This window comes from Arvicola amphibius, chromosome 6, assembly GCF_903992535.2.
Source record: "Arvicola amphibius chromosome 6, mArvAmp1.2, whole genome shotgun sequence".
Lineage (NCBI taxonomy): Eukaryota > Metazoa > Chordata > Mammalia > Rodentia > Cricetidae > Arvicola > Arvicola amphibius.
In genome coordinates, this window is record NC_052052.2 from 145,518,989 (window position 1) to 145,546,473 (window position 27,485).

General features: G+C 40.8%; 1 protein-coding gene and 1 non-coding gene across 2 annotated transcripts in view; both read left to right on the forward strand.

Moving 5' to 3' along the window:
* Fam120a (family with sequence similarity 120A) overlaps positions 1-27,485 on the forward strand; it is a 91,614-nt gene that overhangs the window by 10,116 nt on the left and 54,013 nt on the right. The window contains exons 2-3 of the mRNA XM_038335496.1: positions 9,687-9,933; positions 15,075-15,157. Of these exons, the coding sequence (XP_038191424.1) occupies positions 9,687-9,933; positions 15,075-15,157 (330 nt within the window). The remainder of the gene's footprint in view (positions 1-9,686; positions 9,934-15,074; positions 15,158-27,485) is intronic.
* On the forward strand, positions 10,314-10,444 carry LOC119818166. The gene has a single exon (XR_005286070.1). It is a non-coding gene; the product is annotated as a small nucleolar RNA SNORA76 (small nucleolar RNA).

A 27,485-nucleotide genomic window follows, 5' to 3' on the forward strand; every position in this document is an offset into this window, starting at 1 on the left:
ATTAGGCTATTTTCTTGGATTTGTAGACAGAATTTCAAAACAAGAAACAAACAAAACAAACCAACAAAAACCCCCCCAAATCAATTAGACATAGAAATGAACCAGAGTTTGGGTCTGGAGCCATGGCCCAGTGGTTAAGGAGCACATACTGTTCTCGTAGAGGACCTGCATTCTAATAGCATTCACATCTAGCAGCTCTCAACTGCCTGTAACTCCAGCTCCAGGGCATCCAACATCCCTCTGTCCTCCTCACTCATGCAGGTATATACATGTATACATAAATAAATAAACAAAAATAGCTTTAAAAATAGATGAACCAGAGTTAACATACAATGTTTTAAGATTCTCCAGATGGCTGTGTAGCTTATCATTTATTTTGCTTTTCCCCTCCTCCCCCTATGGAAAGTAAGTTTATGAGGACCTTGGCTGTCATCAAGCTCCTAGAACAATCCTTGGCTTATTGTAGTTGTTTACAGACTACCTGCTAAGTGTGGCACACCCAACACTGCAGCTTCCTCCAGCAGGCAGTGTGATAGGAGGAAGTAGAATTTTTTTCAGCCCCAGAGTCAGTTAATTCCAAAGGTGACTGACTGAGCTCATCCCAGCCACCTGGTGCCTGGGTTTTATCTTACAATAATCCTTTTATGCTTCTTAACTCAAGATGTACTCTGTTGAGAAGGCATAAAAGAGGACTGTGTAGGTAAACTGGCTTCTGCTGCTTTCTTGTTGCTCCTGATTTGAGGCATTATGAGGGAAGTATGGGCTGAGCTGCCATTGAGAGACAGCTCCATTTGTGCCCTGGCCATTTGGTATTTATTTTGCTGTTGTCTCAGAAAAAACCAAAAACAGAAAACAAACAAAACAAAACAATAAAACCTGGTTTTTTTTTTTTTTTTTTTTGAGAAAGAATGGATCCGCCATATTCTTGTCGTTTTGCCAGTTAGTATAGTGCAGTAACAGGAGGTTCCAGCCAGAGGGCTGATCCCTGAGGTCCAGTGTGCTCTGTCTTTGGAACTAGAGCCCATTCACGTCCACTGAGACAGCTGGGGCTTCTCTAGATCCTGCCCAGAGTGTATGACTTTGCAAACATTGCTATGGTAAATTGTATCAATTTAAAATTCTTTTTTTGGGACTCTTAAAATTAGTTTTGGTATTTCAAATTTTGAATGAATTTAAAATCTTGTTATTTATTTGTTTATCTAGATACAAGATGTTGCTATGTTATAACTGAGTCTTTAGGTGCATGTCACTGTGCCTAGCTTAGAGTTAGTTTAACAAAAATTCTATTAAGTTTTAGCTGAGCCATTTGGAGGTTTTTATAATCGAATATTTTAAATAGAATCCTTGTGAAAATACTATGATGTCTCTTGTCAGGTTTTTTAATTTTTAAAAAATAAAAAATTTAACTTTCATTTCTTTTATATCTACTCCCTTGGTTTTTTTTTTTTTTTTTTTTTTTTAAGAAGGGAAAGGAAGCAAATTTATTACCACATAAGCACTGAGTCAAACTGTAGTTGTGTAACAAACAACCTGCTAAAGGAATTGAAAGGGGGAAATCATACCCTTTGGTTGTCTTTTTACAATTATAGTATGGTACACATAATTTGCCACTTTAACTATTTTTTTTGCATATACATGTGTGTAGTGTGCATTCTTGTGTGAGCACATGTGTATGTGTACGTGTGAATGCCAGGTGATGTTGAGTATCAATCATCCTTTACTGATCTTCACCTTCTGTGTTGAGGTGCAGGCCGTCTCCCACTTGAGGACTCCACTAGTCTAGCTAGCCAGCTTGCTCCAGGAATCTTAGCTCCACATTCCAATCACCGTAATTACACATGAGCCACCATGCCCGCACACAGTTACATGGGTGTGGGAGGTGGGCACTTGCCAGGCAGGTGCTTTACCTCGTGAGCCATCCCCCCAGCCCTGACGTTGTGTCTTTTTGGGGAACTGCTATGTTGTTGTTCACGCTTGCTGTACCGCTTTATGTTCCTATGCATGCTTGCCTGTGCTTCTTGTCTGCTTTATGTTCCTATGCATGCTTGCCTGTGCTTCTTGTCTGCTTTATGTTCCTATGCATGCTTGCCTGTGCTTCTTGTCTGCTTTATGTTCCTATGCATGCTTGCCTGTGCTTCTTGTCTGCTTTATGTTCCTATGCATGCTTGCCTGTGCTTCTTGTCTGCTTTACGTTCTTATGCATGCTTGCCTGTGCTTCTTGTCTGCTGTATGTTCTTATGCATGCTTGCCTGTGCTTCTTGTCTGCTTTATGTTCCTATGCATGCTTGCCTGTGCTTCTTGTCTGCTTTTGAACAGCTGCCATCCTACTTAGTATGGTTACTTGGGTGTAGTTTGCATTTCCCTAATAACTTGCCAAAGTTACTCATCTTTTTTATGTCACTCCTTTTGGAATTCTGGCCTGACTCAAACAAATACTTTTCATTGCTTTTAGGACCATTGCCTTCTATTCTTGTGGAATAAATGAGGTCTGTAAGATCTGCCTGGTCAGTTGTGATTGCTGTTTCCCTAGAGGGAGAGATTGGAACGAATGCTATTACAGTTGTATCTCCCCTTTAAAGTCAGAAACAATAACCCACCTCACCAGACTGGAATTGACAATTGGATTCGATTCTTGAGTTGGACGAGGGCAGGAACAGAAGCCAGGAGTGAGTTTCACCACCTAATACTTACAGGCTGGACTTCTGTGGGCCTACGTCAAAGCTTGTTGCTTTATCTTCTAAGCAGAAGAATTCAGGTTCATCAACATCCTCTATGACCAGGCTAACTTGTATCTTCTCGGTTGGCTGGAGGATGGGTTAATTATTCTGTGAGCTGTCATACACAGTGTGTTTCTCTATGACATGTCCTTGTTTACTTAAGAAGTTCCTGACACATTTCAAGTGTTTGTTACCTGAAATGATTCTGTGGGGTTCACATGCAATGTGTCTAGTCATCCCAGCTTCCCTGTGATGAACACAGAGGTACACCAGTGTTAAGTGGGCAGTTTACCACCGACTTAGCAGGGGCCTAAGACTGTGCTTTCCCTATAGTTTCGGAGCTAGTGACAGCGCTGCCCCCAGGGCTGTCTGTGTCTGCTTTTCACAATTTATAGTAATAATACTTGCTAGCCAATCTTGGAAACTTTAAATCATTGTTCTTTATAAAATCAACTTTGACTTATTTGCCCCTCTTGTTTTAATGTGTTTGTGTGTCACTTGTGTGTTTGGTGCCCGTAGAAGCCAGAAGAGGGCATTAGATCCTCTGGAATGGGAGTTATAGACTGTTGTATGTATTGGGAACCAAACTCTGGTTCTCTGGAAGAGCAGCCAGTGGTCTCAATATCTGAGCCATCTCATCAGCTTATTTATTTTTTAGTTTGTTTAGTGCCATATTGACATTAAAAAAATTAACCCAAAATTCTTTAGTAGATTGATAGAATAAAAATAATCATCCTAAACTAAGAAGGTACTTTTCTGAACAACGAAACCAGTACATTTTGCTGCTACTTAAACCTTTTTATCATTAGCCTTGCCTGCCCTGTTTCTTGGGAGGGTTTGTAACTCTTACCTGCAGGCGTCTTGGTGTGGGTCACTGGCCTTGCACTCAGCTGGAGTTGAAGAAGACTGTTCCTTTGAGTGTGTGCAGGAGTTTTGGATTGGAGTTTCACTTCCTTGGTGGGAAGCTTGCCCCACTTCTAACACAGCAGGTGGTCTCAGTGGCTTCTGGCATGGGATTTCCAATGATGAAGCAGCTCAAATCCAAGTCTGATAAACCTTAGAGATGGGTTCTCTCTGAGGAGCTCTGAAGGCTTAGTTCTTTGTTTTATGCTTTCTGGGTAACAATATTTTCAACGTTGCATCTCATAGACTTCTTTGTTTGTTTATTGTTTTTGTTTTTTTAGAGACAGGGTTTTTCTGTGTAACTCACTCTGTAGACCAGGCTGGCCTCAAACTCTGAGATCCACCTGCCACTGCCTCCTGAGTGTTGGGATTAAAGGTGCACACTCCCTCCCCCACCACCTGGGTTCTCATTATTTATTAGTGTGTGTGTGTGGGGGGGTTGAGTCAGAATTTCTCTGAATAGCTCTGGATATCCTGGAACTCACTTTGTAGAACTCAGAGATCCACCTGCCTCTGCCTCCCAAGTGTTAGTTTTAAAAGGGTACACCACCACTGCCCAGTGGAGCCAGCCGCCAGGTCAGACATGCTGAATCTTTCCCGGTAAGACACCACTTGTGGTGCTACACAGATTATTAGAAATGGGTTAAGCAAGATGTGAGAATTAGATAATTAGAGGCTGAAATGAATGGGCCAGGCAGTGTTTAAAAGAATACAGTTTGTGTGTTGTTATTTCAGGGCGTAAACTAGCCAGGCAGCTGAGAGCTGGGCGGGATGAAAAGCAGGCCTGCCTGCAGCTCATCACTACAGCCCAGCTAGTTATTATTTTTTTTAAGAAAGGGCCCTGCTATGTAACTTAGACTGTCCTTGAACTTTCCATGCCTTGGCACACAGAATGATGAGATTATAGACAGGTGCCACAAACTTGGCCACATACGTTTTCACCGTGTTGGGATTTGAGTATCTGTGTGAGTATGTGCTCAGGTGTGTGAACCAGAAAAGCATGTTGGTGCTTCCTCTAAGTACTCTGCCTGTTCATTTCCGAGCAGGGTCTCTCCTTACACCCGGGTCTCCTTGGCCAGGCTAGAAACCAGCAAAGGTCAGCAGTGTTCCTGTCTCTGCCCCACTCTGCCCAGGGTGGGGGGTGGAGTTAGGCTGCAGGCACTTGTGGGATGCTGGCTTCTCATTTGGGTGCTGGGTCCAACTCTGGTCCTCACTGTTGCGGGGCAAGCACTCGTCACCACTGAGCCGTCTCTGGCCTCAAGCTTCACAATGTTTATTCGCTCCTAAAAATGAAATTAACAAAGTTATGAAGCTATAAATATACAAATTTTATTGTATTGCTCCCAGGCTCATCCTGGGAAGAGTAAAAGTAGGAGAAAAGGAAAAAGTAATGGAGTCCTGATCACCAGAGGAGGATGGCTCCTGCTTGTCCTACTCTGGCTTCAGAGCACTGAAGCTCTAGAACTTGGTTTGTATTTGTATGTACATATGTTTGAGTATGTGTGTGCATGTCGAGGCCAGTGGTCTATGTTCAGTGTGTTCCTTTTGCTTTTGAGACAGGGTCTCATTGAAGCTAGCGTTCAACAATATGGCTGGTGAGCTCCCGAGCATCCTCCTGCCTCTTTCTAACTCCCTAGTGTTGGAATTACAGAAGTTCTGTTACATGAGTTCTGGAGATCCCAGCTCAGGATCTTGTGCATGTTTAGCATGCACATCACTGGAGCCACCTTCCCAGACCTTAATTTAAAATTTTACAAAAATATAATCCTATTTATTTAGAGACAGCTGAGGCTGTCCTTGATCTCTTGGTTGTCCTGTTACCACTTCCCAAGTGCTGGGGTCACAGGCGGATGGCACTGTGCCGTTTCTTCATTTTTATGTTTGGATAAATGACTACCTGTGGTGCGGCACTCTTTCTTACCCCTGTCTGTGCTGTTTTCACTCTAATCACATCCTCTGCTAGGTCTTTTATCAACCACCATTACCTTAAAGCTTGAAGAATTGTGTATTTGTCCACTGTGAACATAATTATCCTTTCATTCATCAGTCAGTCAGTCCTGGTTAAAGGCTGGAAGCAGGTAGTGGGGTAAGGGCCTAACATATGCAAGGCCCTGGATTCTATCCTAGCACTACTACAAAAAAGAAAAAGAAAAAAAAGAAAAAGAATAGTCCTATTAGAAAGAAATTAGAAGCATACACTTTACTCCACTCTCTGCTGTCAACTTTGTGCAGATTCTTAAATTTTATGGGTCTGTCTCTACAAAAAATAAGGACCTCTGCTCTCACACACATTTTGTGTTAGAGAAGGCTTGTTGCCTGACACCTGGGAAGCACTGAGACTGAGAAATGCCATATCTTCTGAGTTCCCAGGGATTCTTAAGTTACAGATTAGCAGGGTGGTCTCTCCAGCAGCAGCAGCTGGCGCAGTGGCAGGAGTGATTGGCAGTAGTTCCCCATTAGTGTCTTCCTCCACCCCAGCAGAATTCTTTGTTCTGAACACTGGTCTTTAGATTAGCATTTAAAAGCAAAGTACAGCTGGGTATGATTATGTAGGCCTGCAATACCAGCACTTGGTAGGCTGAGGCAGGAGGATTGCAAGTTTGAGGTTATCCTAAAAAAACACAGTGAGATCCTGCCTCAAAGGAGCAACAAAATCTAGTGTATTAAAAAGTGCACAAACTTTAGTAATCCACCCCAACTCTAATTTGCAAATGATTAACACTATTGTAATTCTTCCACAAAGGCAGATAAAGCACTAAACAAATAGCCAGCTGCAGCAGATGTATGATTGGCTGCAATGGATGCTGTATGAATGTGGAGGTCCTTGTCTTTTGTAGTGGGCTGCTTTCTAGTGGGACTGTTCTTTTTTTCTTGTTGTGGTAGTACTGGGATGGAACTGAGGGCTTGCACAGGTTACCTTCATCCAGCCTCCAGCCTTCCCAGGCCTTAACCAGGCTGTTTTTGTGTTTTTGCCCCCCCCCTCTCCCTCTCCCTCTCCCTCTCCCTCCATCCCTCCATCCCTCCCTCCTTCTCTCTCCCCCACCTCAAAAAGTTGTGCACACATATTTCCACTACCCTGATACAACCCTATTGGGTCTTTCCCTTTCCAGTCTGTTTCCAGACACAGTTTTGCCTATCTATAATTAACATTATATTGTGTTCTAATATGATTAATGTTTTAATGAAACTTTCCTCAAGTTTTTCCAAAAAACATTGTGGTGACTCTTTCATAATTTTAGTTTAGTTTTCTCCTGTAGGAGTTATTATTCTTTTCATGACTCAAAAATCTAATGATTTTTATTTGGTAGATTAGCTTTTAAGCTATTTCCTGGAGTAGCATTATTAGGCAAAGAACATGAAGGTTTTACAGCCTTTAAAATATATAGCCAATTGTTTTACAACACTCACAGCATTGTTTGAAAGCTGACAAGTTAGACCTGACCCCTGCTGACTCAGTCTTCACCTTCCACTCTCTGGCTTCTGACCCCACCCAGGTGAAGCTTTACTTCCCTATCTTTGATTTTACCTCAGATCTGTGTGGGCATGGCCTTGGGAACCCATCCAGAGCTGCCTTTTCCAGCTTTTGGTTGAAAAGTCTTCCTTAGAAGAAGCCCATCCTTCCTGTCTTGGGTGAAGCCCATAGTTAGGGAGCTCAGAGAGGGATGAAGTCAGGAGTTGAGCCTAGCCCTCATGTTCCTAGCCTTGGAGATGGATCTGCTCTCAGTTTTCTGGAACAAGGATGCTAATGAACTAACTGCCCACAGATAAAAATGTGGACCGTGCAGACTCCCTGCGCCATCTCCTACAAGCTCATGAATCCTCTAAGATGAGTGGTCTCCTGTTGTCCTAGGAGTCTCTTCCCTTTATTGTAGAACCTCTTCAGAGGGGATGTCTGGGAAACAACCAGTAATTTCTGTTCATTTAGCAATACTTTAAAAGTTCTTTCTTCTTTTTTTCACCTTTGAAGTTTCTATGGAAGAAAATTATTTGAATAAAGAACTCAGACTAGACTAAGATTACCATTTCTAGATAGAATTAATTTTTGAGCATTTTTAAAGTTACTTTTCTATGTTAACTGATATGTTCCTAGATTAAGGATGAGGTAAGTTTCTCTTCATCTATGGAAGACCGCTACCTGAATAATTGTAGTTTTGCTTTTTCTTATACCATAATAATGTTTTATTAAATTTTCTCCCCAGGAGAATTCAAAAATTTATTTTTCCTTTAGCTAGTATCATTAACAGTTTGCTTTGCCTCTTGGTGAGATTTCATTACACTAATTTTCAGCCAGACCTGGAAACCACTTCCATTGTGAAAGCCAGCAAGGAGATTAGCTTAATGACGGCCACCACTGAGGAGACAAATGTTCTGTGTCACTTAGTGCAGTAGGGTAGCTGCTGGTCCCCTGGCAGTTGGCTGCTGGAACTTAATTTTAAATTTAATTTAATTTAAAATTTCACCCATTAATCCATACATTAGGTTGTAGTTCTAGAAATTTCAGGTTAAAGAGGACATGCATCTCTCCTTAGTCTCTGGAGATTTAACTGAGTCCCCTGACTTATTATAAATATTTTTAATTGGTTTTATTGAGCTATACATTTTTTCTCTGCTCCCTTTCCTGCCTCTTGCCTCCCCTTCAACCCTCTCCCATGGTCCCCACGCTCCCAATTTACTCAGGAGATCTTGTCTTTTTCTACTTCCCATGTAGATTAGATCCATGTATGACTCTCTTAGGGTCCTCATTGTTGTCTAGTTTCTCTGAGATTGTGAGTTGTAGGCTGGTTTTCTTATGTTTAAAAATCACTTATGAGTGAGTACATATGATAATTGTCTTTTTGGGTCTGGGTTACCTCACTCAATATGATGTTTTCTAGCTCCATCCATTTGCTTGCAAATTTTAAGATGTCATTATTTTTCTCTGCTTTGTAGTACTCCATTGTATAAATATACCCCATTTTCCTTATCCATTTTTTGATTGAGGGGCATTTAGGTTGCTTCCAGGTTCTGGCTATGACAAACAATGCTGCTATGAACATAGTTGAGCACATGTCCTTGTGGCACGATTGTGCATCCTTTGGATATATACCTAAAAGTGGTATTGCTGAGTCCTGAGGAAGGTTGTTTTCTCAATATAAATTCTAATCTCTAAAATACCTTCACTTGTTGAAGAAACAAATAGCTTCCTAGAATTTTAATTGGACAGAGTTTGAGAATTGGCAAGAGAGGGAAATCAATAGTTTGGGATTTGAAGTATTATACCTTGTTTAATTTTAAAAAATGATTTGGACTTTGGTTTTAACATTTCAAAGCAGTTTTCAGTGCTTATGGGCATAGGACCGCATCCTCCCTGCCTGCTTGTCAGTGAGCCTCCAGGCTAGGTTACTGTGTGTAGTTCCGGTAGTTCCTGGTAGGGGTGCAAAGTGAAAGTGCTTGGGCTCTTTCTCTTCGCAGACGTGGCTCACAGACGTGGCAGTTAGCATGTAGTGAGTCTAAGTTGTAGTTCTGATGTGGCTTGCTCAGGGACTTTAGGGTTTTCATGTGTATCCCGAGAATCCCTGTGATGAATGCCTTAGGAACATAGACTGGGACACAGATAGATGCAGGCTTTTTTTTTTTAAAAGGAGAAAGTGTAATTCTGCTTTCCTACATTTTTGATGTACTTTGAAGAGGTTGTGTTGGCTATGCAAATGTGGGTGTCTCCTTTGTCTTTCTGCTTTTATTTCCCCTTTTCATCTTCCCCCACCCTTTCCATTTTCCTTTCTTCTAAATACTATCACAGGGACCAGTCAGATTTGCCTGTTTTTAGGCAGGGTGAGTTTTGAATTGTCACGAGTGGGAATTAATTTGCAATCTAGATGGGATGGTATATTATTGACAGGTGATTTGAGTTCAGTTTCCCAAGAGATTCCTGTTGGAGCACTGTGCTACACACTTGGTCCTGGCACTTTTGGATCATTTGCATGTTTATGTCAGTAACTCTTTAATGCTGTTGAGTACATCTGCCTCTTGAGCCTGCTGCTGCAGTTAGAACATACATCTGATGGTATTTTCTTTTCTTGTGCGTAGGTTGCACAGAGCATTGAGGATCACCATCAAGAAGTGATTGGCTTCTGCAGAGAGAATGGTTTTCATGGCTTGGTGGCGTATGACTCTGATTATGCACTGTGCAACATCCCCTACTACTTCAGTGCCCATGCCCTGAAACTGAGCCGCAATGGGAAGAGTCTCACCACAAGCCAATATCTGATGCACGAAGTTGCCAAGCAACTGGACCTGAACCCAAATCGTTTTCCTATTTTTGCTGCTCTGTTAGGTAGGTGGAGTAGTGTAAAAACTGTTTTCTAAGGGAGTGGTACAGTAAGCATACTGATGTATCCATTGAAGATTTTCTGCCTGAATGCTTTGGTTTTCTATCTGATATTTACATTTAAGAATGAAAGAATGGGTTCTTCACTTGTATTCTTTTGTATATTTTCTCTTTTTTTGCTAGTAACGTATGGTTCTTGTTTCTAAATTTTTGTTTATATATTGTTCTATCCAGGCTGAAAAACTTATCTCTGTGATAAACTCCAAGTTTTAGAAAAATAACATTTCTGAATCACATGTGCTAACACGTGCTAACTATGAAAGATGAAAGTGGTAGTGACCGTCAAACTGGTAGTGTAAATTGTGCTTATAAAAGAAGAAAATAACGCGCTGCCTTTGAGCCCCCGGCGCACCTCCACGTGGCGCAGGGGGTTACGCTGCAGCGCCATATCATTGCTAGCGCATAACTGGGGCTGCCTGCCCATCGCTGGCGGTCCTTTTAACTGCTAGCTACAGATCGAAAAAAAGAATAAAAAGAAAAAATAAAAAGTAAAAGAAGAAAATATGTGATTGGCATTGTGACACAAGCCTATAATACCAGCACGCAGGAAGCTGAGGCAGTAGGATCGCCACAAAGCAAGTTCAAAACCATTCTGAACTACCCAGTGAGACCCTGTCTCAAAAAAAAACAAAACAAAACCAATGGTCTTGAGAGATGACTCAGCTGTTGAGAGTATACTGCTCAGAGGGCTGGGGAGATGGCTTAATGGTTAAGAGCAATTCCCAATTCCCAGCACCCACATAGCAGCTAACAGCTGTCTGCAACCCCAAGATACGACACCCTCACACAGAGATACATGCAGGCAAAACACCAATGCAAATAAAATAAAAATAAATAAATTATGAAAAAAAAGAGATTGTACTGCAGTTGTTGAGGATTGAGTTCAGTTCCCAGCACCCATAGTGGGTGGCTTGCCTCTATAAGTACCTGCACACAGAAACACACACAGGCTGGAGGAGATGGCTCAGTGGTTAAAAGCATTTGCTGCTCTTCCAAAGGACCCAAGTTTCAATTCCCAGCACCCACATGATAGCACACAACTGTCTGTAACTCTAGTTCCAGGGAACCTGACACTCTCACACCGAAACATAGGTAGGCAAAACACCAATACACATGAAATAAAACGTACACACACAGTTCAAAATAAAACTTTGATTAGAGAGATGGTTCACAGATTAAGAGCACTTGCTGTTCTTGCAGAGGACCCCACCCCTACCCCTAGTTTGATTCCTAAAACCCATGTAGTAGCTCACAACCATCCTAGAGAGCCAATGGCCTCTTCTGACCTGTAGGCATCAGGCACACATGTATGACATACATACATACATACATACATACATACAGGCAAAACACTTGGACGCATCCAATAAAATAAATAAGCTTAAAATTAGAAAAAGTAATTGCTGGGCACTAGTGGTGCACACCTTCAGTCCAGTACTTGGGGAGGCAGAGGCAGGTGGATCTCTGAGTTTGAGGTCAACCTGATCTAGAGTGAGTTCCAGGACAGCCAGGGCTGTTACATAGAGAAACCCTGTCTCAGAAAACTAAATGGAAAAGAAAACCACACACACAAAATCTAAACTCAAAGAAAATATGCCACAGGACTAAAGCATTGCTATGATTTCTTTCCCTTTGCATGGTAGCCATTATTATAAAACAATTGCCTTTTTGTTTTATTTTGTTTTGAACTAGAGTTTTTATAGGCTTCCAATGACCTTGTTCAAGGATGAGCTTGGACTTTAGGTCCTCCTGTTCTTGCTGGGATTATAGGTGCATGACACCATTCCCAGCAGAAAAACAACTACTTTAAAAGAAAAACACCATTATAAGTAAATAAAAAAAATCTCATGAATTATTTTTGCTATATTCCCAGAAAGGATATATTTTGTATATTAATTTATATTTCTTAAATAAGTTTCAAGAGGTAACATGTACATGTGCACATTTGTTTGTTTGCTTTTTCTGTTTTTCGAGATAAGAGTTTCTCTCTGTAGCCTTGACTCTCCTTAAACTTGATTTGTAGATCAGGTTGGCCTCAAACTCATTGAGATCTGCCTGCCTCTGCCTCCTGAGTGATAGAACTAAAAGTGTGCACCGCCACCACCCAGCTGCACGTGTATGCCTTTTACTTTGTGTTGTTCCTTTCCTGTTAGCGTACCCTTTCTGTGTCTTCGTATGTGTCAAGCTACTTTAAAATTCAATTCTAACTTTTTTTTTTAATAATTGTATCCAAGTAGAAATGCATGGTTTTTTGAGTGAGGTTTTCCTGTGACTTAACTCCTTGGTTCTCTGCTTTAGATACTCAGGGCTCTTGGGAAGCTGCATGATCTCTAGTGAAGTTAGATACTGTGCTTTCTGTGGAGTTAGCCCATTCTGGGAAATTAGTTAGATTGTGGATTATTTTTAGAAATTGCTAGTTACCAGAAAGGTAGGTGTATGTAGGTCAGAGGTCATTCTCTAATGACGTTCCTCTGGACAGCTGTCTACTTTTGTTTTTGATTTCTTTTGTTTTGAGACAGGCTCTTTCACTGGGACCTGGGGCTCACCAGTAAGTGTAGGTTAACTGGCTAGTGAGCCCTAAGGAGGTTCCATTTGTGTTTGGCACACATACCCACATGCACCTCATGTTGAGCTTGTAAAGGATGTGCCATTATACATGTCTTTTTATGTGGGTTACAACTTGGGTCTTCATGCTTGCAAGGTAAGCATTTGCCAATTGAGCTATTTCTAGCTCCAGATCTATATAAATAGTACAAAACACTTTTATGTTTTGTTATATAAGAACAGAATATTAATTTTACAAGTTGTCTTTTTGGATCTAGTTGTAAATATTGTTTCTTATGGAATTTTTGTGTCTTTAGATTTGGAAGATTAAAATAAATGAAATATATTTTTAGAAGTTATAATGTAAAAGGATACTTTTTTTGATGTCTGAAGCATGTGTTGAGCTGGTCATACATACTCAGCCCTGGAAGGCTGATACAGGAAGATTGGGAATTTGAGGCCAGCCTGGGTGACATTGACATGTTCCAGACCAGCAGAGTTGTATAGCATATCAAGAACCTATTTTATAGCTGGGCAGTGGTGGTACATGCCTTTGATCCTAACATTTGGGAGGGGGCAGAGACAGGCAGATCTCTGTGAGTTCATACAGAGCTAGTTTCAAGACAGTCGGGGTTCTTAAGAAGAAAAACCCAACAAACCAAAAACCTATTTTATTACAAAAGTCAGTAGGGAAGTGGCGCATTACATAGATGATCAGTGTTTACTTAAGTGCTATGCAAAATGTCTTTTGCCTAGAATTTGAAATATGGATGAATACTTGATCTTTTGTTTAAGAAACGCTGAATATATTTCTTTGAGGTAATATCAACTCATACTCTTCTAGATAATTATATTATAAAAATTTGAAATAAGTGAAGAAAAAAATCCAAGTAATACTTTAGCTAGATCTGTATGTTGTTACTCTGGAGAATGATGCAAGAAGATCAAAAATTTAAGTCCTTTTGGGCAACTTAGTAAGGCCCTGTCACAAGACAAAAAAGTAAAAAAAAAGTAAAATGATGTCTGCCCTATGTTCAATTCCCAGAAGTTTAAATGTCATCCAATTAATTTGAGGTATAGAGTCTCGTCTGTTCAAGAAGTTTAGATAAATTATAAGTAAGTTTATTTATTGTAGATTTTGTAAAAAAATTGTTGTCTTCAAATAAAACTATTTCCTTCTCTGTAATAGAAAGTACAGTTATTTAAAATGTTTGGGAAGTTGAGTGGAATATTCATTTAAAAATATTTGAGTTGAGTTTTTACAAAGTCTATTTCTGATACTGAAATTAACTTCATATTTCCTTCCTTCCTTCCTTCCTTCCTTCCTTCCTTCCTTCCTTCTTTTTTTTGGGGGTGGGAGTTTCAAGGCAGGATTTCTCTGTGAAACAGACCTGGCTGTCCTGGAACTCACTCTGTAGACCAGACTGGCCTCGAATTCACAGAAATCGACCTGCCACCTGCCTACTGAGTGCTGGGGTTAAAGACATGCACCACCACCACCCAGCAACTTCTTATTTTCCTAAATTGAATCTTTAGAATAACTCTGAGACTTTGTATTTCACAACAAGATTCTGTGCACTCACAGCAGTAAGCAGCACAGAGCCCATTGTGTGCACAGCTGGGGCTTATTTGTGCTGGTCTGGGTGTCCTGGGGTTCATACTGTGTGTTTGGGATAATAGGCTGTAGCAGTGCTGCCTGTGTTATTGCCTGTTAGTAGGTAGTTGACGGGTCTGATGTTTCAATGTAGAAGTGATTTAGCCAGGATACAAACATCACAGAGTTGCTTAGGAAATCACTACTTTAAAATTGCACTGAGCACTTGGGAGGCAGATGCAGGCGGATCTCTGAGTTCGAGGCCAGCCTGGTCTACAAGAGCTAGTTCCAGGACAGGCTCTAGAAACTACAGGGAAACCCTGTCTCGAAAAACGAAAAAAAAAAAAAATTTGCAGTGAGTAGCAGCACCCTAGAGATGTGTTTCGGGCCCTAGAACCCTGCTATGAAAGAACACCCTTCAAGAATACAGTTCCTGCTTGTAGACGGGCATAGCCCTAGCGGTTGGACAGACAGCTCAGATATTATAGTCTGTGCTCTGTCACAGATACTGGTGGGTGGTGAGTCACGCTGTAACACAGTTGTTGTTATTTCATCTTCCTAGGGAAGATTTAATAACCACGACTCCACATCTGGCTATGTCATTGTCAAGTAATTTTGAACCATAGGTGTTTCAGGAACACATGAAAACTTAGGTCTCGTCCCTGTGTGACTTCCTGGAATCCTTAGACTGAAGTTTTGCATACCGCTGGGAAGTTGATTCGGTGTGTAGTTCTATGAAATCCTTAGTACGAATGGTGTCCAAACTCTCTGAAATTCCCCTGGTGCTTGAGTCAACTGTCAGGACTGCTGTGTGTTGCTTTATAGTACAATGTGAAGAAATGCTTGATTCCTCTTGAAAGAGGAATGCGCATTAGCTAGCACACGGTGGTGGAGGAGTCTGCCGTGTCACTGCTCTATGGCTCTTACGTTGTCCACATTTCTGTTCTAGGAAACCACATACTACCTGATGAGGATCTGGCTTCCTTTCACTGGAGTTTACTTGGTCCAGAACATCCACTCGCCTCACTGAAGGTACAAATGTCACTTGGTTTTCCAGCATTTGACTGACCACTGTGATTTTATATGTATAGTACAATGCACTATGTACTTTACTGAAGAAGGGGACATGCTGTGTGGGTAGAAGTGTCTTGTGACTCCGTCTTAATAAGTAGCCTGCTTCCTCCTTATTTTCAACACCTGTGTGATAGGCAGGCTTATGCATTGCTTCAAAATGCCCTTCAAAGAATGTCCTGTGCCTACTTAGACAAGAACTCTTTGACCTGCAGTTTTTATAGATTGACATTTTTACTTAAAACACTAATTTTCTTCAGTAGGTAATGTCATCTGTCACTTAGAGCAGTATCTTTTAGTACAGTCTGAGGATTTAATAACCTTTCCTTTTCTGCAGTTACGAAATAGTCTGTTGTAATGTTTCTTGAATGATGGGAGAATGGATCATTGCACTGGTTTATCTGCACAGTGTTTTCTTACTCATTTCCCGTTTGGTTTTTCTCCATTTGTGATAGTAATGAACATCAGAAAAGAAACATTCACTAGGGTGTTCTGGAGTGAGGAGGTTGTCTGTTCGATGTGAGCCTAGCAGAAATGTGGGATTGGTGTGGGCCATGAGGACACTAGCTGGCACCTGTCAGTGACACTGTGACTGGCATTATCGTTTGTTAGGTGACTTAAGAAATGCAAAGGTGGGCACTTGGACACTGTGTCGAGCTCCATCTTCCTGAGAACAAGGGAAAGGCTAGATTGGGTGGTCTCCATAGCCGTGTGCCACAAAACCTGAGTTCAGTCACAGTGACCCTTCTGCCGTGAACAGTTGTAATTGATCAGTTTCCGAGTTTTTCTTTCTTTGCATTATTATTGATTTCCTGAGGGGAACTCTCTCATATAAGATTTCTTTTTTTATTCCTTGCTACTTGGAACCTCTTTTCCCTCTCTCATCTGTGTGCTCTGAAATATTCTCTTTCCACTGTCATAGTTCTTGCTTATGATCACCTTCAACTTCTCTTGAAAGTTAATCCCTCTCCTTGTAGAAAACACATGTTTTCCTTTTGCGCTCAACAGAGTAAAGCTTTCCTTTTGCTGTTGGTGATAGAGTGTCTCCTGTGTGAATGTAACAGGCCCTGATCTCCTGACTCTGAGTGCTTGATGATAGCGAGTGGAGTGGAGGCTGGGATGGTGCGGTCTCTAACAGTTAAGCATGGGGTTTTTATAAGTGGGGACATTTGTGGTTGCTTGCTGTAAGGGATTTGAGTGGGACTCTCGAGACCTCCTGCTGTGTGCATATACACATATATATACATATATACATGTATGTGTGTGTGTGTGTGTGTATTTTCACATGTTCAGCTGAGCTATCTTTGCCTAGATGTGAAGAATTCTTGGAAAACCAGCTTAGTAAGTACATGTAATGCTGAAAGGATAGAGAAATGCTTGTCCAAATAGCCACCATCTTGGTTGAGTACTGCGTTACACAGACATATCTGTGTCTTGTTGGGAAGTAAGCTGCAGCTGTCACAGCACTCCCCCGCCCATGTTTCACGGCATCACTGCGCCTCCTGAGGACGCGCTCTCAGTGTCTTCGTGTCACACAGTGATTCCCAAAGAGAAATGTGAGTATTAGGTCTTTGTGTCATTTGTTTCCTTTAAAAAATATTTTTTTGTGGTGTGAAGTTGGGAGGAAAAAGTGAGGGAGGTTAGAGGAAGAATTGGAGGGGAAGTAATGGGGAATAAGTTGGATCCAAATACACTATAAGTTATGAATGTTAAATAACAACTTTAACAGTTATTTATTTATATGTGTGTGTGCTTGTACATACACACTCATCTCTTGGAGAGGTCAAAGGACAGCTTGCTGCGTTTCTTTCTTTCCATCATGTAGGAATCTGGAGATTGGAATTAATTTGTCAGGGTTGAGGGCTAGATTGTTATCCCTGCTCAGTGATCCCACTGGCCCCACATTCAGGTTTTCCAGCACATCTAGCCTGTGCTCGTAACTGTTGAACCATCTCTCTGTTGTTATTGGCTACTTTTTATGGTTAGAATTCTTTGTAGGCATTTTCTGTATAGCACTGTCTTAACCATCCTGACGTAGTAGGGAGAGCCAAATCAGATGATTTTTCTCTTGAAACATTACTGAAATGTATCCCAGCTGCTATTTTAATCTTTCCCATTCTTCAGTTATAAAATCAATTCTATCTTTTGAAAATTTGAATACTTGTTGCTTATCTCCATCATGCTCCTAGAATTTTAATTGGTTTTAAAATTGATATTTAGTTTTGAATTTAAGTTTTCCTCCCTATATTTAATTTGCAAGTTCAATGAGACCTTGCCATCTCCTCAGGACTCAGGTAGAATTCTTTTACTACTTGTTTCAGCTTGCTCTTTGCTATTTAAAACCCCCTTTCTCTTTCATCTTGTTCCAGTTTTCCTGTGCCTTGAGTTGCTTTGAGTTATTAGACAGTGTATTCATCTAGGACTAGCTCTCTGTGAACAATAATGTAACAAATTTGATTCTAGAAAAATATGCCAAATGTGGTGTGATAAAAGATTTGAATAGGTGACGACTCACACTTGAGCATACAAATTGGAAATCTTTAAATCTAACACAGCATGCTAAAAAGAAAACCAATCTTGAGAAAGTTTTATCTTTTTAATATCTGATAAAGAATCACAAATATCATGGATGAGAAGCTAGCAGTTCATAATTTATATGGCTCAAAATCCTCAGTATGCTTGCAACACTAGGAATCTTTCTTCTTTCCCTATTCCTCTCTTCCCTCTTCTTTCTCCTTTCACTTTCCTTTTACAAGTTTACTGTAGCCCAGGCTGGTCTTGAACAGCTGATTCGCTCATGGATAATAGTTGCGAAGAGGATGCCTAAGTGGGAGGTTGTGCTGCCATGTTAATTCGTGGCTGTCTTCATCACAAACTCTAGTGCTGTCCTGGGCATATTCATCACCCAGCACTTTCAACATTTTAGGTCCCTCCCCACTTTCTTTTTTTCAGACTTTAGTCTTCATTTTATTTGACAAATTTGAAGTGAAAACACAGAAACAGAAATGAGGTAAACGGGGATTGTCACCTGACATCATTGAGAAACATCATGGAATTGGTGAAAGGAAAAATACATCAATTTAGTTTGTGTTATTTCTGTTGATCTTATTTTCAAATACAGAGAAAATCTCTGCTATTAAGTTTTGTAAAAGGGCTTTAAAAAAGTTTATAAATATAATGAGAAACTTTTACATGACTCTAACACACTATCCTTGATCAGTGGGCTGTCTTCTTAATTGCCCTATAATTTTGGATATGAATAGTTTTTAGTAGTTTTGAAACAGTCTTACTTATTCTCATTTTCAAATTGTAATTATGGCAGCTTCTGTCAAGGTAATTAAAACATCCTCTTCTAACTTTTTTAATGGATGGATAAACATATTACACTTTTGCCACATTTACATATATGAGTAGCTAACAGAGGAGACGCTGATCTTTTCATACAATAGAGGTTCACTGTATTGATAAAACAAATTTTATTCGTGTTGGAGGACTTAATGTTTAGCTCAAATATTATGAAAATATAAATAAGATGATGGAGGACTCTCATTGGTTAATAAAGAAACTGCCTTGGCTTTTTGATAGGGCAGGATTTAGATAGGTGGAGTAGACAGAACAGAATGCTGGGAAGAAGAGAAGTTAGTCAGATGCCATGCCTCTCCTCTCTGAGCTGAGACAGTCGCCATGAAGCCAGCCACCAGGTCAGAGATGCTGAATCTTTCTCGGTAAGCCACCACCTTGTGGTGCTACACAGATTTTTAGAAATGGGTTAAGCAAGATGTGAGAGTTAGCCAGTAAGAGGCTAGAGATAATGGGCCAAGCGGTGTTTAAAAGAATACAATTTGTGTGTTGTTATTTCGGGGCATAAGCTAGCCAGGCAGCCAGGATCCAGGCGGCAGGAATGTAACCCACCGCTCCTCACTACAATAAGACTCTTAATTTCATATCAAGACCTTTTAAATATTTCTCAGCCATAGTTCCAATTAGTATAGTGCCATTAGTATAGTTAAAATAGCCATGCCTATTTTAACTACTTCTTAGTATAATGAATAATTTTTAGAATATGCTTATAAAGTACTGAAATTTCTTTTTACATAAAGGCTTAATCTTACAAGTACTAAAAATTTTTATAAAGAGTTCTGTAAATATTTTAGTACAAAACTATGTAGTTTTTTTAAGACGGTTTCACCATGCATGTAACCATGGTTGACCTGGAATTTGCTGTTTAGATCAAGATGACCTTGATCTTAAATTATCCATACCTGCCTCTACCTCCCAGTTGCTGGGTTGTACACTTTCTCAGTGGCATCACAATTCATTTACTATAGGGTTTTGGCTTTGAGGTCCTTAGCTTCAATCTTAGAGGCCTATTGACTGGGTTGGCCCTGTTAATGGGGATCCTGATTCAGAAACAGTAACCTGGGGCAGGGTAGGTGACTGGAGGGGTTGATCAGACTTCAACCCTGAGACTGTTTGTAAGTTCATTGGCTGTAAAAACAGAGTATGCCAGGGAGGGGAAACTGTGATCCGCCTACCTCTGCCTCCTGAGTGCTGGGATTAAAGGTGTGTGCCACCAACTCCTGGCCCTTTGCTCATTTTTAATTTACCCATTGAATGTTAATTGGAATGCTTTTAAGTACAAGACAATGCAAAGGCTTTCTGTTTCTTGAAAATAAATGTGGGAAGTGTTGCAGCTCTAAGAATTTGCTGCAGTCTGTTGGGACTCAGGCCTCACTCTCTGCCCCTGCTTTTTAGGTTAGGATGGGCTTCCTGTCATGATAGAAAGAGAGGGGCTTGCTCTTCCATGTGGCAGCTGTTCAGTCTTAGTGATAGGTCTGTAATAGATTTGGGATGGAATATGGTATTTCTGAGAACCCTGGGTAAAATCAAGAGGAAAGGCAAAAAGGGAGGCTCCAGGTTAGTGTTTGTACCTTCCATACTTACCTTGCAATGTTCTAGTTTGAAATAACAGTTTAATGACTTTAACTCGTGTCCTGTCTTGTTGAGTCCATAGCCTTGACTCTGTTCCAAACCAAGTGGGCTCCATTGCTTCCTTCTCTGCACTCGCCTTACTCTGAAAGTCAGGACAGTGCTGGGGTGAAGTAGCATTCAGTGCTGTTTTCTAATTTCTGTCCCTGCCAACTCCTCACCCCAAGCAGATGGCCAGCACTGTTGTTACACTAAAGTTCCAGGGCAGTTCCGACCCTAGACAACATCATTTAAGACTAGACCACAGGTCTGGGGATACAGACAGTGCTTCTGTCCTTAACACTGTGGGTGTGTTGAGTTAATGCAAACATATTTTTTTAAGACTATGCTTAGGTTAGAAACGGAGGGTGTACCAGCCCAGCTTTGCATGCTGACTGGCTTCATCAAAGTCTCTGGCTTAGGCCTTGTCCAAGTTGGCCTCTCTTGTTGGCCTTTTGGAACTAGTGTTTTCCTCCGTGAGACATTGCCTTTCCCATGGGCTATGTTTAATACAGCTTTCTATTTAGGATTCCCCTCACTTTCTTGCTCAGACTCAGGCACCGCTGGTTCCCATAGCCAATTCTACAGTAGCCCCGTTTTCCCTTCAGTAACTGCTGTAAGATGTATAACTCACATATGGTCAAATCCAGGACTTTGTACACATGAAGGGTTTTAACATTCAGAGCTGTGAAACCAACCTAGAATATTTTTGTTAACTCTAAAAGAAATTAGGTGCTTAGAGATACACCTCAGTTCCTTGAAAATAAGCTCTGTCTCTTCATTATGAACAGAAGAAAACACTATACCATTTTTTCTGTTTGGTTTCCTTTCTCTTGACATAATGCTTTCAGGGTCTGCTGCTACTGTGGCATGTCTCAGCACCACATTCCATTCTGGGGCTGGGTGACACCCCATATATGATTATGCCACCTTTTGTTTGCTTGTCAGCCTATTGACTTTTAGGTTGTTTATGTTTTCTGGTGAATTCTGTTGTAAGCCATTGGTGGCACACACCTTTAATCTTAGCACTTGGGGTGGCACACACAGGCAGATCTCTGTGAATTTGAGGCCAGCCTAGTCTACAGAGTGAGTTCCAGGACAGCCAGAGCTACACAGAGAAACCCTGTCTCAAAAAACAAAACAAAAAACCAAAAACAAAACATTAAAAAATTAAATAAATTCTATTATGAACACATTGGCACACTTTTTATCCATTTCATTTTTCCTTAGTGTTAGGCTCTGTGCTCATTCTATGCTTGGTGTTAGGCTCTGTGCTCATTCTATGCTTGGTGTTAGGCTATGTGCTCATTCTATGCTTGGTGTTTTGAGAGTTCATCACACCATTTCATGCTGTGCAGTGGCCGTACAATTTCTGTTCTCCCAGCAACATGTGGAGGGTTAGATTTCTGCATGTCCTTAACGCCCAGGTTACTGCCTGTTCTTGTAATTAGTCATCATGGTGGTTAATGAGGTCTTCATTTTACTTTCAAGTTGACTTTCTCTAATGATTAATGATGGTGCGCATCTTTTCCTATGCTCGTTGGCCATTTCCCTGTCTCCTTTGGTTGAAGGTCTACTTGGATCCTTTGCCTATTTTTAAATTGAGTCATTTATCTTCATCAAATTAAAACAGATTTTAATATATTCAGATGTAATTCTTCTGTTATATATATGATTTGCAAGTGTTTTTTCTTTTTGATTTTTGAAACAGAATGAGCCACGTTAGCTTCCAATTTTTCATCTTCCAGCCTCTGTTCCTTCCTCTCGAAAGCTGGGATTACAGACTGCTTTTTTCTCCTTCCCAGTGGTGTCCTGTTAATTTGCACATCACTAACTTGGTTACATTTTGTCATTTGCCCTATTCCCACCCCCTGCAGCCCTTGGTCCTCTTGTATTCTACTGCAGCCTCCTGTCTCTAGAGCCAGGAGCCAGATTTTGTCTTCTAGAAGTTTCCACTTAATGACTTAATTCTAAATAATTATTTCTACTACTATGACTTTTACCTCCAGTACTGAAACAAGAACACCCAGGGAGCTCCTGATGAAGCATGATGCACCCACTACCCATGCTCTGTCCCTGGAGGGTATAATGGTTCTGCTCTCAGAGAACAGGTGGATGTCATTGTGGAGACATGGTCTAAATTAAAGAAAGGGTCTGTGAGCCCATTGTCAGAATGTCCTTTCTAATCACAATTGCAGCAAGAATTTCGGTACACATTGATTTAAGAATGCATATGTAACTTTAAAGGACTGAAAGTAGCAACCATTCTCCTCCCCCTTTTTTCTCTTGTGTTGGAGTCTAAGTCCAGGACCTCGAGCATGTAGACAAGTCCTATACCACTGAGCTATTTCCCCAGCCCCAAATACAGTTTTCAATATGAAGAACAAAGTAGGATGACTTAACCCTGTCAAATTTTAAGACTAAAGTTACCACTGTCAGTCAGGATGACCATAAAAATCAGTGGAAGGAAACAATTCAGAAATAGCACATACGTATGGCCAGGTATTTTCATCAGAAGTAAAGTGAGAGTCATCTTTACAACCAATGCATATCCATATGCATTAGAAGAAGGTAGCCAGGTGGTAGTGTTGCACGCCTTTAATCCCACCCAGCACTTTGGAGGCAGAGGCAGGTAGATTTCTGTGAATTTGAGGTCAGCCTGGTTTACAGAGTGAGTTCCAGGACAGTGAAGACTATTACACACAGAAACTCTGTCTAAAAAAAAAAATAAATCAACCAACCAACCAACCAAACAAACAAACAAATAACCAAACAAAACCAAAATTAGAAGACCATCTTTATAACTATCCATTATACAGATTTAGTTAAGAGAATGAAAAACAACCATACTAAGATAAACTGTTTGCACAATAGGATGTGTCTAATAAGGGATTTGCACCCATAATACATGGGGAGTGACACAAGAGTCAGATTTGGGTCAGTCATTATACAGAATGCTCAGAGAGTACACAAGAGGTACCGCAGTGTCATGAGATGATGCAAATTAAAGCAATTATGACAACTTCTAATCAGTATGGTGGGCTAAATGAGGGTGACTGATGGATATTGTCACGCAGTTGCAGCTCTGCTGCTGTGGAGTGTGGCACTGGAGGAGCAGTCACTCAGAGGCCAGTGTGACGGCTTCTCCTGAGTCAGACACACCCTTGCTGTGCATCCGAGCAGACTCCTTGCTGAGCATTTAAACTGGAGAAATAAAAACACCATGTTGACACAGACTCCTACCTGAAGGTCCATAGCAGCTTTATTATTGCTTCAGATTAGAGATAGTTCTTACTAATAGAGGACAGGTGGATAAACAGCCACAAAAGGAGCACAGTTAGATCATGGTTAAAGACACAGATCCCAACAGCATTATTTCAACCCAAAGGAGATAGATTCTTGTGAGTCTGTAGAGAAGACAACTGTAGTGACAGGAAGCAGGTCAGTAGTAGGCTGTGCTGCTTTGGGAATGACCTGGAAGTATTCTGACAAATCAAAGTTGTAGGACTGCAGTTTCTTATAAGATACAAATATTTAATGTAAAACTGTTCCATAATCTCTAATAGTACATTTTAATAATTCCCCGAACAAAACACCAAAGGAATAATTAGCAGCAAGAGAGTTGATAAACAAGCAAACAAACAAACAAATAGAAAACAACTTGCAGTCCTTTTGAACAAAACAAACACGTGGCATGATTTTGATTTGCCTCATGAATTCAGTATTTGGATTTTTAAAACTGTTGGGTTTTCTGGGCAACTTTGTAAGGAACTGTTTAAAGACACAAACTGTTTTTGCCATGAAATGAGTATACCATGAGGCATAGCACTGTGACATCAAGTGTGTCCATCTTCCATTTTAATATCAACTTAAACAGTTTAAAGGGCACTTAGTTAGCATTTTTACTAAAGCCAGATATCTAGCTGATTTGTATTGATTGGGAAAACCTTGTATAATGAATTGCTCTCCTCATCTACATACCAGCACACACCCAGAATCTGGTGAGCCACAAAGCTATTTACTATTTCACAGGCTTCAATTTGTAAACAGCTCTGTTTTTTTTTCTGATTTCTGTCCATATAAAGAAAAGTTTGCAAATGGCTAAAAATCATATATTCTAGACGAGGAGAAATGCCCAGTATGAATATTGCTTAAAGAAAAGGTAAAACGGCGCCTTTTTTCTGAACCCTACGTGCTGACACTTTTTTGTGTTTCTCATTTCCAGCAGTCTTCCACAGCTCCCAGGGTGAGGGCACTCACTCTTTGTGTCAAACAGTTCAGTGTATACATGTGCTCCTCTGTTTTGTGGCCAGTCTAATGTTGGAGTTCTTTTTCCTTAAGATGTGACATATATGAGTGACATATATATGGTCTGGTGGCAAACTATGGGTGGCATTCTGTTGAGTGCACATTGTGAGTTCTTATCCATTGAGTAAATGGGAATCCACAGTGGTTTAAAGGTAAAAGTAAACAAAGAAAACAAGAAGTTTGAAGAGGAATTTTGAAGTGGTGAGGATTGGTGGCACACACTTGGAATTCCAGCATTCAGGAGGCTGAGGCAGCAAGATCACAAGGCTATGTATTGAGAGGGCTGTATAGCAAGTTTCAGGTTAGCCTGAGCTACATTGTGAGATCCTGTCTCTAAAAGGGGAGTGGAAGCAATGTTACCCACCATAAGTACACATAGTTGGGAAAGTGTCTATTTTCTGACTTAATAAACACAAAATCCATCCTATTCTGGATGAAGTGTTGAGACCACTTAGAATTGAGGCAGTGTCTGTCTAAAGTGGAGTATAGTGCAGTCAGTGATTGACCTCATAAAGGAAGTATTCCTGATTAAAAAAAAATTGATGTCTCAGTGTCTATCAGAAACAGTATTTTTATTTCCCCTAGGGCTTTGTGGGATGCAGCTCACCTATAAGCTTCATGTGCAGCGGAAGCTATCTGGGGAGACGGACTCTGAACCTCACCCCTGCACAGAAGCATTATATTTGTGTCGTGTGAAAGTTAAGACTACCATAACATTTCTAATAATGAGTTTTAGAAAATTTTGGGAGGTTGGGTGGTTTTTTGTTGTTGTTGTTTTATTTTGTTTTTTTTATATGGTCAGTAATATTTGATGAGTCTTGGGTTATAATGGAAATATCTGAATATTGTGATATGCTGGACTTAACCTAAAAATTGGAATATAATATAATGACATTATTTAAATGAATTTAGAACTGTACCGTGTAGTCAAGACTAGGGCTACAGGGTTATACATAGTGAATAAATGTGGGTGGAGTTTTTGTCCTGACCATCTGCTCCCAAATAATCACTCAGCGGCTTAATATAAATTATAAATGCTCAGCCAATAGTTCAGGCTTATTACTAACTAGCTCATACATTTTAAGTCAACCCATGTTCCTTATATTCTGCAACGTGATGGTACCTTTATTAGCATGACACGTTTATCTCCTGCTTCCTCTGCATCTGTCTAGCGACTCCCCTGATTCTTCCCTTCCTCATCCCATCATTCTCAGTTTGGCTTTCCTACCTAACTGTTTCCTGTTCAGCTGTGGGCCAGCCAGCTTGTTTGTTTGTTTTTCAAGACAGGGTTTCTCTGTGTAACAGTCTTGACTGTCCTGGAACTTGTTTTGTAGATCATGCTGGCCTCGAATACACTGAGATCTGCCTGCTTCTGCCTCCCAAGTACTGAGATTAATTAAAGGCGTGCACCACCACTGCCCGGCCCAGCTTGTTTATTAAAGCAATCATAGCGACATACACAGTGTACAGAAGGATTATGCCACAGCATAAATGCTTGTGTAACAGATGCCATTGGTATTTTGTCTTACCTGGAAGAGATTGTTTACTTTGTACCTTGTCATTATAGTGTATTGTTTCTTCTTGGCTTTCTTGAGATGTCCCTTAAAATCACTGACCAAAATCATTGTAAAGAATCAGGATCTCTGGCTGTAGAGCCCACTCACTTCCAAGATCCCTTCAAGAACCCTGTTGCTAGAGGCTGTGGTGTAAGTACCATCCCTCACTGGCCACCACCTTATGTGTATCTTTACATCCACCCCTAGGAAGAATGAAAGCAGCCCTGGAGCTGCCAGCTGCTGGTGGTACAACTGAACCTCAAATGGCATAGACATAGTATTTGTAGAGGTGCCTGCTCTGGGGCCAGGCTAAGGAATGCAGCCAGCCAGTAGCCACACCACCGATCCAGCCCTGGTGCTTGGGTCTCCTGGAGAATTTTTTTTTAAATTCAAATTAAATGTTGTATTATTTGCTTTTCTACTGCTGTGATAGAATATTTTGACAAAAGCAACTTTGGGGGAGAAAGGGATTATTTTGCCTTATAGTTCCAAAGGGGCTAGAGTCCACCATGGTGTGGAAGGCATGGCAGCAAGCACATGAGGCTGGCTGATCGTATTTCAGTTGTGCACAGGGAACAGAGAGAGCAAACAGGAGGTGGGATGAGGCTGTGAAATCGCCTGTTCCCAGTGATGCTGGTCCTAGGAAAGTGCCACTGCCTAAGTTCCATACCCCTCCCAAATAGCGCCACCAGTTGGGGGAACCAAGTGTTGAAACATAGGAGTGTGTGTGTGTGTGTGTGTGTGTACACACGTGTATGCATATTGCATGTATGTGAGTGTATATGTGTGTATGTGTGTGTAGGGAGGGGCATTTCATATTCAAACAGAGGTCAAAGGACAGAGTTTATGTTGGGTGACATGGGGGAATGGGGTGTCTTGTCGTTGACCGTAATCTGTCATTTGGGGCTACTCTGGCAGGTCATTGATTCTAGTGTGGCGGTTCTGCATTATAGCTACCTGTCACAGATGTATGGAAGATCACAGCACATAGTTTTGAGTAGCAAATAGTTCATTTTGGGAAAACATAATGCTGAAAGTGAAAATTGACATTGGGACCTTCCCCACCCCTCATCCCCAGATAGAGTTTCTCTATTAGTCCTAGCTGCCCTGGAACTCTGTAGACCAGGCTGACCTTAACTCAGAGATCCTTCTGTCTCTGCTTCCTGAATGCTGGGATTAAAGGTGTGTGCCATCACCACCCAGCTCACATGAGAATTTTTACCAAATATGATCTGTTATTTAACTTTCTTGCTGGCAAGGGTAAAATCCTGTGGGTCTTTTATACTTCCTCCTTCTTTTGAGCAAAGTGGTGATTTACAATGAAACCTTTCACAATTTCATGACAAAAAAAACTGATCATAAACAGTTTTCAACGAAGCAGAAATCATCCACTCTCCTCAGAAGCAGGTAATTGTTCCCAACTTCAGAGTCACTGGAGTTTATTTGACTTTTGTTTT